At 47.3% G+C, this 14,208-nt stretch overlaps 1 protein-coding gene across 2 annotated transcripts in view; it reads right to left on the reverse strand.

Annotated features, from left to right (window-relative positions):
- Window positions 1-869: 869 nt before the first annotated feature.
- The window catches only part of DNA2 (DNA replication helicase/nuclease 2), an 89,082-nt gene continuing 75,743 nt past the window's right edge, over window positions 870-14,208 (reverse strand). Inside the window, exons 19-21 of one of the 2 annotated variants that reach the window (XM_073548145.1) lie at window positions 12,655-12,837; window positions 3,275-3,423; window positions 870-1,505 (exon numbers count right to left, since the gene is read on the reverse strand). In XM_073548145.1, the coding sequence (XP_073404246.1) occupies window positions 1,463-1,505; window positions 3,275-3,423; window positions 12,655-12,837 (375 nt within the window). In that variant the 3' untranslated portion in view covers window positions 870-1,462. Of the gene's footprint in view, window positions 3,424-12,654; window positions 12,838-14,208 lie in introns of both variants that reach the window. The other variant, XM_073548144.1, reaches the window with a different exon arrangement.

Raw genomic sequence — 14,208 nt, forward strand, 5'->3', positions numbered from 1 at the left:
GTGACCCCATCTTTCGATAATGCACATTTCTCAAAGTGGGTGCTTAGTGACAAAACAAAAATATAAAGTTGCAATTAATGTAGCACGTCTTAATTTGCTCTTATTTTTATGCCAGAACACTGATGTAGGGGTAATGATAAATTTCCCTAATGTTTTGCTTCAATAGATCCATTGCTTGTTAGAAAGTCTAATCACTCTCTAGCAGATTCAGTAAGTGGAGGCATGTCTTAGATATTAGAACATTAGCAAAAAAACAAACTGCAACAAGGATATTAGAAAGGAAGGCTTTCAGTTCAGATTAGGCACGCCACCAGGGCTGTGGCGACCTCCGACTCCTCAATTTCCATGACACCGGCTCCACGATTAAGTCTCCCTCATACCAGGGCTGTGGAGTCAGTAAGCCAAACCTCCGACTCCCAACTCAGACTCCTCAATTTCCATGACACCGACTCAGACTCCACCAAAATGGGCTCCGACTCGGACTCCACAGCCCTTTACGCCACATGACACAGGACAATGGAGAAGGGCAAAGCATGCTAGAAAGTGAGAGGAAGTTCCTGCACCTATAATTCTGGAAAAATGCTGATTAAGGGTTAACTGCCCACTCAAAGTGAATATTAAGTAATAGATCATGAAAAGTATGGACCTAATAGACTGGCATGTAAGGCAAAATAAGTTTTTTACCTGTTGTAGGTAATGATAGCAGCAAGACCAGATTTCAACAGGTGGTATATCAAAATTACTGCTGAACATATTTTCTTTTTAAGCCACTGCCATACAAATATCTAGCGTCAGTAGACATCCATACACTTTGTATGGCCACATTATTGTGATCACACCCTGCTCAATAAACACAAAGTCACACTGAAAAGTCTTTAACATTTTATTGTAGTATAAACATAAAAATAAACGCAAGAAATCCTATAAATAATACAAAACAGACATAAATAACGTGAGCTCATAGCTTAATTATTGGTGACCAGATTGTATAAACTGCAATCTGAATAGTTCCTCATCACATCATAGCATATAGGTTACACGACTGAGCAGCCGATCGTGTGTCCGCAACAGCACGATGAGGGCTGTTTAGGGTACAGTACATGGGGATTATTCTCTTCAATAAGGAAACAGTTAATCTAATACCTAGAAATACACAGCAGCAAGTAACAGTAAAGAAGTGGATGAAATGAGGTCAGGAGCGCACTCGCAGTACCAAGTAATCAATCCGTCTAATGAATACTTAATGGCAATTCACTTGCAACGTTTACACTAACATCCGACAGAAATGGTGAGGAAGCGGCGCGGCCATTTATGAGACGGGTCTATACACAGGAAGCGGGAACGCCGCATTCACATTATGTACAATGGATTTTTGGAAAAGAATCTCCAGATATGAAAATGAAATGTAAACTTCTTAAATACGTCTGAGTGATATCGCCATCCCCCGATGTCACTGCATGGATCACATTGGTAAGTGTTCATGGGCCCCTGGAGGGAGATTGCAGATGTGCTGGTGTTAAGGAGAATAAACCCAACAGATTAATTTCATTGAACAGGCATTCTTAAAGGGACACTTGAAAACTCTTCTGACACGTGACATAAAAGTTCCCCTTTGAAGTGTGAAGAACTAAGAGCAAATGTTCGTTGATAAATGTTGAATCTTACCAGGTAATAAATGTGTTTACCAACATACTGACAATGTTCTCTTATCCCTATTACAATTTTAGTGCTTCAAGTTCTGATTCTTTGAAGAAATAGGTAGAAAGGGACCAAAATCACAGGAGCCTCTATGTAAGAAAAGCTCTTCTGTACCCACTAGCTGTATAGCGTTCCTGAGCAACGTACATCATGACCGTGATGAAACAGCACCATCACCTGCAGAGACCACTTTAACGGCCACGATCATAGATAACTCCGATCCTGCCAGACAACTCCATCAGCCAGTGGTTACAGAGTCATAGAAGGCAGAAAAAAAGTCCTCATATGGCTCCATCAAAGCTGACAGTAAAAGTTATAGACGTCCCAAAGCTGTCCCTGGGGTGGGAATGAAAATCCAAATATTATACTGTTGCCGTAGAAGTTCTCCACGCTTGCTGACAGTAGCATCTTCCTGCCAAGACGTGCGTCTGCAGAAGTAAAAGGTGTGGTGTAAAATCTAGAAAAGATATGCATCAAAATGCTGCCTTGCATAACTGCAGAACTGATGCTTGTAGAAGGACAGCCCAGGAAACTCTTACCGTCCCCGCAGTGTTCCCTAACCCCTGAATGATTAATACTAGCAGGCGAGGTATAGTCTGCAGGGGAGGAGACAATTTTCAATTAGATGTATTAATAGGGTCAGCCTCCAGGTGGCAGCAGACTATCCCATGGACTCTGTGTCCCCCAATGAGACGAACAAGAATGGTGTTACCAACGATTCCACGACCAAATCAATGTAACGCCGAGCGGTTAGTGTATCGGGAATGAAGACTAGAGGGGTCCAGCTACCATATATTATGCCACCACAAACCATAATCCTGGGAATAGCAACTGTGATATTCCAATTGTGTACATGTCATTGGTTTGCAATTGCACAGGGAGCTGCCAGCAATGGATCTTGTTGATTTGTCCTAGTGCATTTAGCGTGGCAGAACTATTTAGCAGACAACCGTTAACAACCTCAATGACAGCAGCCACGACGTGTAAGTGCAGGGATTTCTACGTGTGACACTCATACTCTATACTGAATAGATCAAGGGGTTTTGAAATTTTTTTGTAATTTTTTCATAATTTCCATATCATTAACAGGTCTATCGATCATGTGATTTCCATAACTCCACGACTTTTCCTTCTTGGTGTTGCAATTTCACTGACGAGTGTATATTTCTACAACAGAAACCTACAGAAAGAAAAAAATTTTCAAGACAGTTCCCAGTGGCCCTATATCAATGATCGATCCCCAGAAACATAGTACCCAGACAAATTACCATACCCTACACCAAAGAGATCCACAGCCTCACTTTTCAGTATGAGCCCTCATCTATGATTGCTAATGACTTTCCTATAAATGTAGAGGATGCTCTCATAGATTAGTGACAGACCCAGGTATAAAAAGAATGAACTTTTCCCATACTGACTTTGGACGCCCTCATCTGCACCTATGTCACCAGGGCCCTTCTTATACACAGTTGTACACACTATTCCATCTTTGCTCTGACAAGGATTACCCACTGTTAGTTACGTATTAGAATTTGTCTCCCTTCCGTACAGTGCAAAAAGCACCAAAAAAAAGGATATGAGATTATCAGTCCGAAGATGACAAATCAACTTCTCCAGGGAATCAAAGCGGCACAGTGTAGGAACGCAGCCGATCATTATGAGCTTGTGCTTGGCTCTTGTGAGGGCCACATTCAGTCTCCTCCAATCCTTCAGAAGATCTCCGAGCTGCTCAGGAAAAAAAAAGTTGTAGGACAGTGATGAGCGAATGTGCTCAAATATAGTGTTATCCGACCATCATCGGGTGTAATCTGAGTATTTCGGGCGTGCTTGACTTATACAGTGTACAGTGGGTACAGAAAGTATTCTGGCCCCTTTAAATTTTTCACTCTTTCATTGCAGCCATTTGGTAAATTCAAAAAAAGTTCTTTTATTCTCTCATTAATTGTACACTCTGCACCCCATCTTGATTGAAAAAACATGGTCATAAGTATTCAGACCCTTTCCTCAGTATTGCGTAGAAGCACCCTTTTGAGCTAGTACAGCCATGAGTCTTCTTGGGAATGATGCAACAAGTTTTTCACACCTGGATTTGGGGATCCTCTGCCATTCTTCCTTCAGTTCTGTCAGGTTGGATGGGGAACCTTGGTGGACAGCCATTTTCAGGTCTCTCCAGAGATGCTCAACTGGGTTTAGGTCAGGGCTCTGGCTGTGCCAGTGAAGAATGGTCACAGAGTTGTTCTGAAGCCACTCCTGAGTTATTTTAGCTGTATGCCTAGCGTTATTGTCTTGTTGGAAAGTGAACCTTCGGCCAAGTCTGAGGTCCAGAGCACTCTGGAAGAGGTTTTCATCCAGAATATCTCTGTACTTGGCCGCACTCATGCTTCCTTCAATTGCAACCAGTTGTCCTGTCCCTGCAGCTGAAAAACAAGATGCTGCCACCACCATGTTTCACTGTTGGGATTGTATTTGGCAGGTGATGAGCAGTGCCTAGTTTTCTCCACACATACCGCATAAAATTATCACCAAAAAGGTCTATCTTCATCTCATCAGACCAGAGAATCTTATTTCTCATAGTCTGTGAGTCTTTTGAGCAAATTATATGCAGACTTTCATATGTCTTGCACTGAGGAGAGGCTTCCGTTGGGCCACTCTGCCATAAAGGCCCGACTGGTAGAGGGCTGCAGTTGACTTTGTGGAACTTTCTCCCATCTCCCTACTGCATCTGTGGAGCTCAACCACAGTGATCTTGGGGTTCTTCTTTACCTCTCTCACCAAGGCTCTTCTCCCACGATTGCTCAGTTTAATTGGACGGCGTGGTGTAGGAAGACTTCTGGTGGTCCCAAACTTTTTCCATTTAAGGCCACTGTGCTCTTAGGAACCTGGAGTACTGCAGAAATTCTTTTGTAACCTTAGCCAGATCTGTGCCTTGCCACAATTCTGTCTCTGAGCTCCTTGGCCAGATCCTTTGACCTCATGATTCTCATTTGGTCTGACATGCACTGTGATCTGTGAGGTCTTTTATATAGACAGGTTTGTGCCTTTACAAATCAAGTCCTCTCAGTTTAATTAAACACAGCTGGACCCCAACGAAGGAGTAGAACCATCTCAAGGAGGATCACAAGGAAATGGACAGCATGTGACTTAAATATGAGTGTTTGAGCAAATGATCTGAATACTTATGACCATGTGATATTTCATTTTTTCTTTATTAAATTTGCAAAAATTTCTACATTTCTGTTTTTTGCAGTCAAGATGGGGTGCAGAGTCTACATTAATGAGAAAAAAAGAAATGAACTTTTTTGAATTTACCAAATGGCAGCAATGAAAAACATGGATTTTTGTGAGAACTCACCGTAAAATCCTTTTCTCCGAGACGCTCATTGGGGGACACAGAGACTGTGGGTGTATGCTTCTGCCGCTAGGAGGCTGACACTAAGTGAAAAAAAGAGGTTAGCTCCTCCTCCGCAGTATACACCTTCGCCCCTATTGCGGGCAGAAATCAGTTTGGTGCCAAAGCAGTAGGAGGACAACAAAATCAGCCTTAATACAGGTACAACATGTTCAACGAAAACCACCACACCTATATCAAATAATTAAACATATATTAATTTAAACAAAACAAGAGCCAACTGGCTAATAGGGTGGGTGCTGTGTCCCCCAATGAGCGTCTCGGAGAAAAGGATTTTACGGTGAGTTCTCACAAAAATCCATGTTTCTCCTTCGCCTCATTGGGGGACACAGAGACTGTGGGACGTCCAAAAGCAGTCCCTGGGTGGGAGATTAACTCACCGATCCAAGCTACTTGCATCTCTTTTTTAAAGGTGCGCCACCGCTGCTTGGAGAATCCTTCTACCCAGGCTCGCATCCGCTGAGGCCTGAGTATGGATATTGTAATGTTTGGCAAATGTGTGCAGGCTGAACCAGGTTGCTGCCTTGCAAACCTGTTCCGTCGAAGCTTGATGTCGAAGCGCCCAAAGCCCGAGTAGAGTGCGCTCCGATCCCTGCTGGAATCGGCGTGCCTCTAATGCGGTAGGACTCCTGAATAGTCAAACGAATCCATCTGGCTATGGTCGATTTTGAGGCAGCGAGTCCCTTCCTGCGCCCTTCGGGGAGCACGAACAGCATGTCCGTCTGACGAAAGGTTGCCGTCCTCGACACGTACCTCCGGAAGGCTGTTACCAGGTCTGACGTGTGAAGAGCCTTTTCCACACGGTGTACCAGTGCTGGACAAAAAGAAGGCAAGACAACATCCTCATTAATGTGAAATGAGGACACGACCTTCGTGAGAAAAGGAGGGGCTGGTCTGAGCACCACCTTATCCTTATGGAAAGTGAGGAACGGAGCTCGGCAGGATAGGGCCGCCAGCTCCGAGACCCGCCTGATAGAAGTGATGGCCACCAGGAACACCACTTTCCAGGAAAGGTACCTCAAAGACACATCCAGCAGTGATTCAAATGGAGCTTCCTGCAGAACACTTAGTGCTAGGTTAAGGTCCCAGGCGTCCATAGGCGCCCTATAGGGAGGTACCAAATGGGAGACTCCCTGGATAAAAGTCTTCACCTGCAAACTGGTAGCAATTCTGCGCTGGAACAAAACGGATAAGGCCGATATTAGTCTCCTGAGGGAACTCGGGGCCAAGCCCGAGTCTAGGCCCGACTGGAGAAAAGCCAAGATGTTGGGGATCGAGAATCTTCCAGGCGTGGTGGTAAACTCGTGCTGAAGCAGGCTTCCGGGCGCTAATCATTGTAGCGACCACCTTGCTCCCGAACCCTGCCTGGGTTAGAATCAAAGATTCAACGGTCACGACGTCAAACACAGGGCCCCTGAGTTCGGGTGGCAAATCGGCCCTTGAGAAAGTAGATCCGGGCGCTCCGGTAGACGCCAAGGGACGTCGGCGAGTAGCAGCATTAGATCTGCGTACCACGCTTAACGGGGCCAATCTGGGGCCAGCAGGATTGCCGGCACACCTTCCGTCTTGATCTTCTTGACGACTCTCGGAAGTAGTGGCAGCGGGGGAAAGAGATAGGGAGGCGAAACTGGTTCCATGGCAGAACCAACGCATCCACCGCAATTGCCTGCGGGTCCCTGGCCCGAGCGACATATGTGGGCACCTTGGCGTTCACTCTGAAAGTCATCAGGTCCACATCCGGTGTTCCCCACCGCTGACAAATCTGCTGAAAGACTTGGGGATGTAGAGACCACTCTCCGGACGCAAGACCCTCCCGGCAGAGAAAGTCTGCTGCCCAGTTTTCCACGCCCGGGATGTGAGCTGCTGAAAACTCTGAGTGGTTTGCTTCGGCCCACTGAAGAACATGCCCTACCTCGCGCATAGGTTGCTCTGCTGTGAGTGCCCCCTTGGTGATTTATCTAAGCCACCGCCGTGGTTGTCCGATTGAATTCGGACAGGGCGGCCTGCTAGGAGGTGATGAAACTTCTGGAGTGCCAGCCGAATTGCTCGTATCTCCAATAAATTGATCTGGAGGCATGCCTCCTGTGGCGACCACCGTCCCTGGGTTGTGTGGTGGTGAAACACCGCTCCCCAGCCGAGGAGACTGGCATCGGTTGTCACCACAAGCCAATGGTCTGGGGGAAATGGTTAGCCCTGGGTCAGAGAGGAACTGGTTATCCACCATCCGAGAGACTGTCCGACCTGAGAGGACAGACGACACTGCAGATCGAGCGTGAAAGGGTTCTTGTCCCAAGCTGACAGGAGGGCGTGCTGCAGGGGGCAAAGATGGAACTGGGCGAAAGGTATCACTTCCATTGCTGCCACCATATTTCCTAGAATCCTCATCCCAGATCGAATGGTATGAGGGACTGGTTGGCGAAGTGCCCGGACGCCCTGCCAGAGAGCCAGTACCTTTACCTGAAGGAGAATCACCAACCCTCGGCAAGTGTCGAAGATCATTTCCAAGAAGGAGATCTTCTGAGCTTGACACAAGGGATGACTTCTTCGCATTGACCAACCACCCTAAGCGGGCAAGCGTATCCAGCGTGATGCTGATATTTTCCTCGCATGCCCGTATTGAAGGGCCTTTGACCAAGAGGTCGTCCCGATAAGGCAAGACGACTATGCCTCAAGAATGCAGTATGGCCATGACAACTGCCATAGCCTTTGTGAACACTCTGGGAGCCGTGGCTAGCCTGAAGGGTAGCGCTACGAACTGAAAATGTTGATTGTTGATGGCGAAGCGTAGGAACCTCTGATGAGGAGGAAAAATGGGAATATGCAGATATGCATCTTGGATGTCTATTGAGGCCAAGCATTCTCCCTGCTCCATGGCCGAACCTCTGATGAGGAGGAAAAATGGGAATATGCAGATATGCATCTTGGATGTCTATTGAGGCCAAGCATTCTCCCTGCTCCATGGCCGATATGACTGAACGGAGAGACTCCATCAGAAAATGTTTGATCATGACGAATCTGTTCAGAAGCTTCAGGTCCAACACAGGCCTGACCGACCCGTCCTTTTTGGGAACGGCAAAGAGGTTGGAATAGAATCACGGAGCTCTTTCGTGTTCCAGCACTGGAATAATGACTCCGTTGTGCTGGAGCGATTTGATGGCTCCCAATAGAGCCCTTGCCTGGGCATCTACCCTGGGAAGCCAGGAAAGAAAACCGTCTTGGAGGGCATCTGACAAATTCTATTTTGTAACCCGAGTACACCAATTCTTCTACCCATGCGTCGTGAGCGACACTGGCCCAGACGTGGTGAAACCAGAGTAGGCGGCCGCCCACCCTGCTGGTGTCGTCTGGTAAAGGCCTCAAGTCATTTGGCTGATGATCTTTGGGATCTGGATCCTCTCGATCTTGACTGTTGAACACGCATTCTCCCCAATGGGTTGGCTCTATATGAGACCTGCCGCTCCCTTTCCTGGCTGGGCAGCCTGAGGCGGTGGAATTGGGCCCTGTAGTCCACCCGGAGTTGCAAAAGGCCCGAAAACGTGCCTGAAAAGGGTGACGAAAAAGAGGTTTGACATTTTGTTGAAGGAGAAACCCGCTCTTTCCTCCTGTGGAGTCGGAGATAAGTTAGTCCAACTTTTCCCCAAATAGGCGGCCGCACTGATAAGGCAGGGAAGTCAAGGACTTCTTAGAAGTAGAATCGGCTCGCCATGTCCTCAACCACAGGGCTCTTCTGATAAGAGATTGATATCATAGCCTTAGCTACCCAAGTTGCTGCGAACGAGGGAGCGAGTGCAGACCCTGACGCCTCATATACTGACCGAGCTAAGCTCTCAATAAGGCGGTCCGTGGGATCCTTAATCGAGGAAACACTAGAGACAGATAACAGGGTCTTAGTGGCCAGGCGTGAAACCGGCGGATCCACTATCGGGGATTCCATCCATTTTTTAAGGAGGTCCGGAGCAAACGGATACCTTGTTTCGAGTGCCTTTTGACCCAAGAAACGCCGGTCTGGACGTTCTCTATTCCGCTGCACTATGTCCTCAAACTCAGGGTGAGAGGAAAAAATTCTGTGCGGGTGCTTCGCTCACTTAAATGCCACCTTATGCCTCGTAGCCGCTGCGGATCATCCTCAATCCCCAGGGTCTGATTAACGGCTTATATGAGGCTGTCTAGTTTCACGTGACCCTGGAGTATCCAGGTCAAGGGGCTCATCTGAGTCGCAATCCAAGGTCTGCTCGCTATCAACCACTGGTGACGGGGAGCGAGAAGCAGAGCTTACGAATGCCAAGGCACCGGATGGACTGGGTGACACCGTGTGGATTTGTTTCCTCCGGAGGCTCTAGTGAGGTGGAGGTTCCTTCTAAAGACAGCAAGCCACAGTCCCTGCCCTTATCTGGGGCTTGAAGGGACTCTAATGCTCTCGTAAGCGACGCCATGGATTGTGACAGTGATCGGGCCCACTCCGGGGGATTTGACACATAGGTCGCGGTCGCAGGGGAGGGCTCCTGGGCGCATTCGGAATCGCAGGCTTCGCATAAACGCTTGCTCTGCACCCGCGGAAACGCAGCCCGACGAGATGCATGTAGCGTAAAAGAACGTGTGCGTCTTTTCCTTCTCGGACATGCTGTATCTGTCCGTTTCTGGGTCTATGGGGAGGAGGTAGCACCTCGTTTTTCCCTGTAGCGTGGCCTCTCGGGCACTTACCCCAGTGCTGCGCCCCCCCCGATGTGGATCTTCGTTCAGATTGCGCGCCGACATCTGCGGTGCGTGCCAGTCTGTGAAAACGGGCCTAGGGGCGGTACTTCCACTTTGCGGCCTAGCCGCGCTCCGAAGCCAGGGCCTCGATTTCTATCGTCGCCCAATGCAGGGCGGGCGGAAGTGATGCGTGGTCCCGGGGGCGGGACTTCCGGCCGCAGCCTAGCTCCGGTCTCAATTTTTCCCCCTACCCGACCAGGGGGGACGGTATGGCGCTACTGACCGGTGCGGTGTTCCAGGTTGCCGCCTGATATATTCTCTGCATGGCTAGCGATGTGGGCTCCAGCCCGAAGACTTCCAGGAGCCCTCCCAGACCCTCTCTCCGATGATCCTCTTCTGCCTGCAGCGCAGGTATGTGAGGGGGTCTTTGACAAAAAAAACCAGATAGGACGGTGCAGGCACCCTAGCTCCATCTAACCCCTTCAGGGGGTGAGGAGAGCGACCGTCCGCCACCTTGCAGCACTGCAGTCTGAGCATTGGTGGAGCAGTGGGGGCTGCAGTGGGGACTAGTCTTGTGCCTCTGTACAGCCCATAGTGTCAATACCTAGGGGTGGTTAGGGCTAAGTCAGGCATTGTGTCCCACGTCGCGGGAGAGGATACGTGGAGGGACACTCACACATGCTCGCCCGTTGATGGTTTGGGGAAATCGGACCCTTTCAATAGGATCCGTTGCCCCTGTCACATCTTCATGGGAAAAAGACGAAGAAAAGGTCTGGAGAAAAAACAGATGTGTGCCTCCATGGACACTAAGGCCTGTTTCACACATCCGTTTTGTGTCCATCAGTCAAAATCCGCCGTTTTGCAAAAAAAAAAAAAAAAAAAAAACGGAAACCCCATTTTTCTTGGCGGATCCGTTTTTTTCTCCATTGAGTTGCATTACCGGCGGATCTTGACGGATGGTCATCCGTTGGATCCGTTTTTTAGCGGATCCACCAAAATTTTGACGTCCGCCGACATGCCCGAACGAACCATGCAACGTTTATTCGGGCGGCCGGATCCGCATTTCTCACTGCGCATGCCCAAAAGACTTCACTCAGCCGCAAATTTAACCCTAAACTCTGTTCTGGCGGCTGAAAAATTCTCCCTCCCCCCAGGCAGCGGTTCCTTTAAAATTCTCCCTTTGACGGATCCGTTAAAATAACGGTCTGGTGCCAAACGTTGTGGTCAGTACAGGAACGGATCCGTTATCCGCCATTTTAGAGGATTTTGACTGACCAAAAAAACTGATGTGTGAAACAGGCCTAAGCAAAAAACGGATTTCCGCCCGCAATAGGGGCGAGGGTGTATAGTGCGTAGGAGGAGCTAACCTTTTTTTTATACTTAGTGTCAGCCTCCTAGCGGCAGAAGCATACACCCACAGTCTCTGTGTCCCCCAATGAGGCGAAGGAGAAAAAGAAAGAAAAATGTAAAGGGATCTGATACTTTCTGTACCCACTGTATGTTCGAGTCTCTGTGGCTGCATTTCTCGTGGCTGTTGGACAGCCTCAACACGTGAGGATTGTCCATTTGTCAGTCAATCCCTGCATGTGTTGTGGCTGTCTAACAGCCGTAAGACATGCAGCCACCTGTCCTCCAACATATTACTCAAGCACGCCGAAGACCCTCGGACAGCACCCAAGCACGTGCGTGCAGGTAACACGATATCTGAGAACCTTCGCTCATCACTATTGTAGAACAAATTTAGAAGTTTTTTCACATCGATTGAAAGTTCCTGGGAGCAGGGCCGCCTATCCTGACTATGGATGTAGACTGTAAGGTAAGGGTACATGCACACGTTGAGTATTTTACCGCATATTTTTCTGCATGAAAGACGCTAGGTAAAATATCTATATTTTTGGGCAGATTTGAAAAAAAAAACAACTTGCTTTGATGGTTAAAAGAAAAAAATAAGAAGCATGTGCAAGAGATTTCAGTAATCTCATTTCCTCTGCTGGTGCTGGAAAAGGCAGCATTTTTTTTCACTTGAAAATTGTGGGGGGAAAAAATGCAGTGTGTGAACAAGCCTCTAATCTGTGGGGACTCACTTTGCTTGTACTTGTTTCCTCTGAAATGTAAAGCGTTGCAGAATACGCTGATGCCGTATTAAATATATATTTCAAAGCTCAAAAGTTCTCACGTTCCTAGGTACAAGTTAATGTTTTTTCAGCTTTAAACATGAAGTATGGAATATCTGTAGAGGGCACTGAAATCTGTACTATACACAATGGATGCCTTCACATGACCAAACTTAGCATGAAAACTATAGTCTGGCATTTGCATTATTCCCCAAGAGTCTTTCCCACTCTTCCTAGCCGCTCCTTTCTTCAGTACATATCTACAGGTTCCACACAGCTCTCTCAAAATCACAGATGTTCGACACATTTCACTACAAAGCATTTTGTTCGAAAACCAGTACAGTCATCGAGCACATTTTGGGGGAATAACCTTAACATCAAGCCCATCTTGGGGGGGAAGAACCTTTACAATGAGCACATTTTTTGGGGGGGATAACCTTTACATAGAGCACATTTTGGGGGAAATAACCTTTACATTGAACACTTTTTTTGGGGGGAGAATAACCTTTACATCAAGCACTTTTTTTTTTTTTTGGGGGGGGGGATAACCTCTACACTGAGCACATTTTTTTTTTTTTTTGGGGGGGGGGGATAACCTTTACATTGAGCATATTTGGGGGGGGGGATAACCTTCACACTGAGCATATTTTAGGGGGGCTTAACATTTACATTGAGCACATTTTTACAGCCAGAACTTTTCTTACTGTAAAACCAAGATTTGCAGAGTAGACTGAAACTTACTTTCCCGTCAATATTGCTTCTCACAAAGGACAAGATGATTATACTTTTGTCTCTCCCCTGGTATTTGTCCACAGTGTTAACCTCTACACCGCTTGATGACAAGTTAGTAAAATAACTAGAGATCACTTTTAATTGCTGCCGATATGGAGCGATGATCCCGATGTCTGAGGGCTTGCATCCCGCCTAGTAATGGAGAAGAAATATTGCATGGTCAGAATGCATATTCTGAGACACAAGGGCTGATTTTAGCAAAGAGGCTGCTTACTACAACCCATGATCCAATATTACAGCCTAAAGATGGAATCGCAGTTTTACTGATTGCTACTAGAAACAGTCAGCATGCTGTTTGGCAAACATCTTAACAGCCTTAGAAACTTCTATAGTGTGGAGAGAGGGCTGGTTATTGCCAAATCCAACTACAGTCAAGTGTCCCTTCCCAGAGAGCATATCACAAAGGCAAGATCTGTACAGGCACCAAGGCAGCAAGAAATGCTGCAAGAATGAAGTATGCAGAATTGTGACTTCAGCCTTGGATAATAATACAAGTTGTAGTCTAGGATTAGTGCAACTGCTTTTTAAATAAAATAAGGCCTAACTGAAAATAAAAACGGATTATACTCACTTCCTAGACAGGCGCTGTTCCAGCGATGTTGGTGGCGAGCCAGCGGGCACTCATGTCATGTACCATGAGCCACCAATTGGTTGTGTTGCTCACACTTCCCTCGGACATCTTTGGAGAGTGTGAGCGCTGCGGCTCTTTAGTGGCCGATGATCGTCATGTCACATCAGAACTGCAGCCAATAGCACATGAGCGTTGGTAAACCCAGCTCCGACATTACTGGAAAGGTGCCATTCCAGATGGTAAATGCAAGCAGTTTATGCTTTCAGTTGGGCCCAGTTTCATTTAAGAAGGTGCTGGGCTAGTAGTGGACAACCCCTTTAAGTAATGCAATGTGTTTAGTGTCCAATTAACCCACCTCTCCCCTCGCTATTACGCCCCTCAGCAGATCCCTTCATTGGCTCCCAGTTTCCCCAGGGATCCAGTCCAAACTGCTAACAAAGCCGTCCATAATCTGTCGTCTCTGTATATCTGCGAACTAACATGTCACCTACAGTCCACACGTGAATGCCTTCTCTACTCTACACTCGTATGTTATTTACCCAATCGCCTCCAAGACGTTTCCCGAGTGTCTCCCATCCTGTGGAATTCTGTGCTCCAACATGTGCCATTATCTGCCACATTCGGAACCATCACACAGAACCTGAAAACCCAAATCTTCAAGAAATCTTACAGCCTGCAATGACCCCAGCGCCAAAAGTGCGCAGCGCCAGCAAAATCATACCAGCACACGGTCAGCGTACCCAACGCTAAATATAGGGTACAGTGATCGCATGCAGTGTCATGCGATCAGAGGAGGAACTGACTGGAGGGGGCGCGGCTTAGCGGCGGCCCAGAACGCTAGTGTGAAACTAGCCTAACTCCTGCATTTACAGCACCATGCAACGTTAAAAGAAATAGCAACATAGTAACTTTATATAGATTAACATTATAAG

Source organism: Dendrobates tinctorius, unplaced genomic scaffold, assembly GCF_039654945.1.
Source record: "Dendrobates tinctorius isolate UK_male_01 unplaced genomic scaffold, ASM3965494v1 ptg000156l, whole genome shotgun sequence".
Lineage (NCBI taxonomy): Eukaryota > Metazoa > Chordata > Amphibia > Anura > Dendrobatidae > Dendrobates > Dendrobates tinctorius.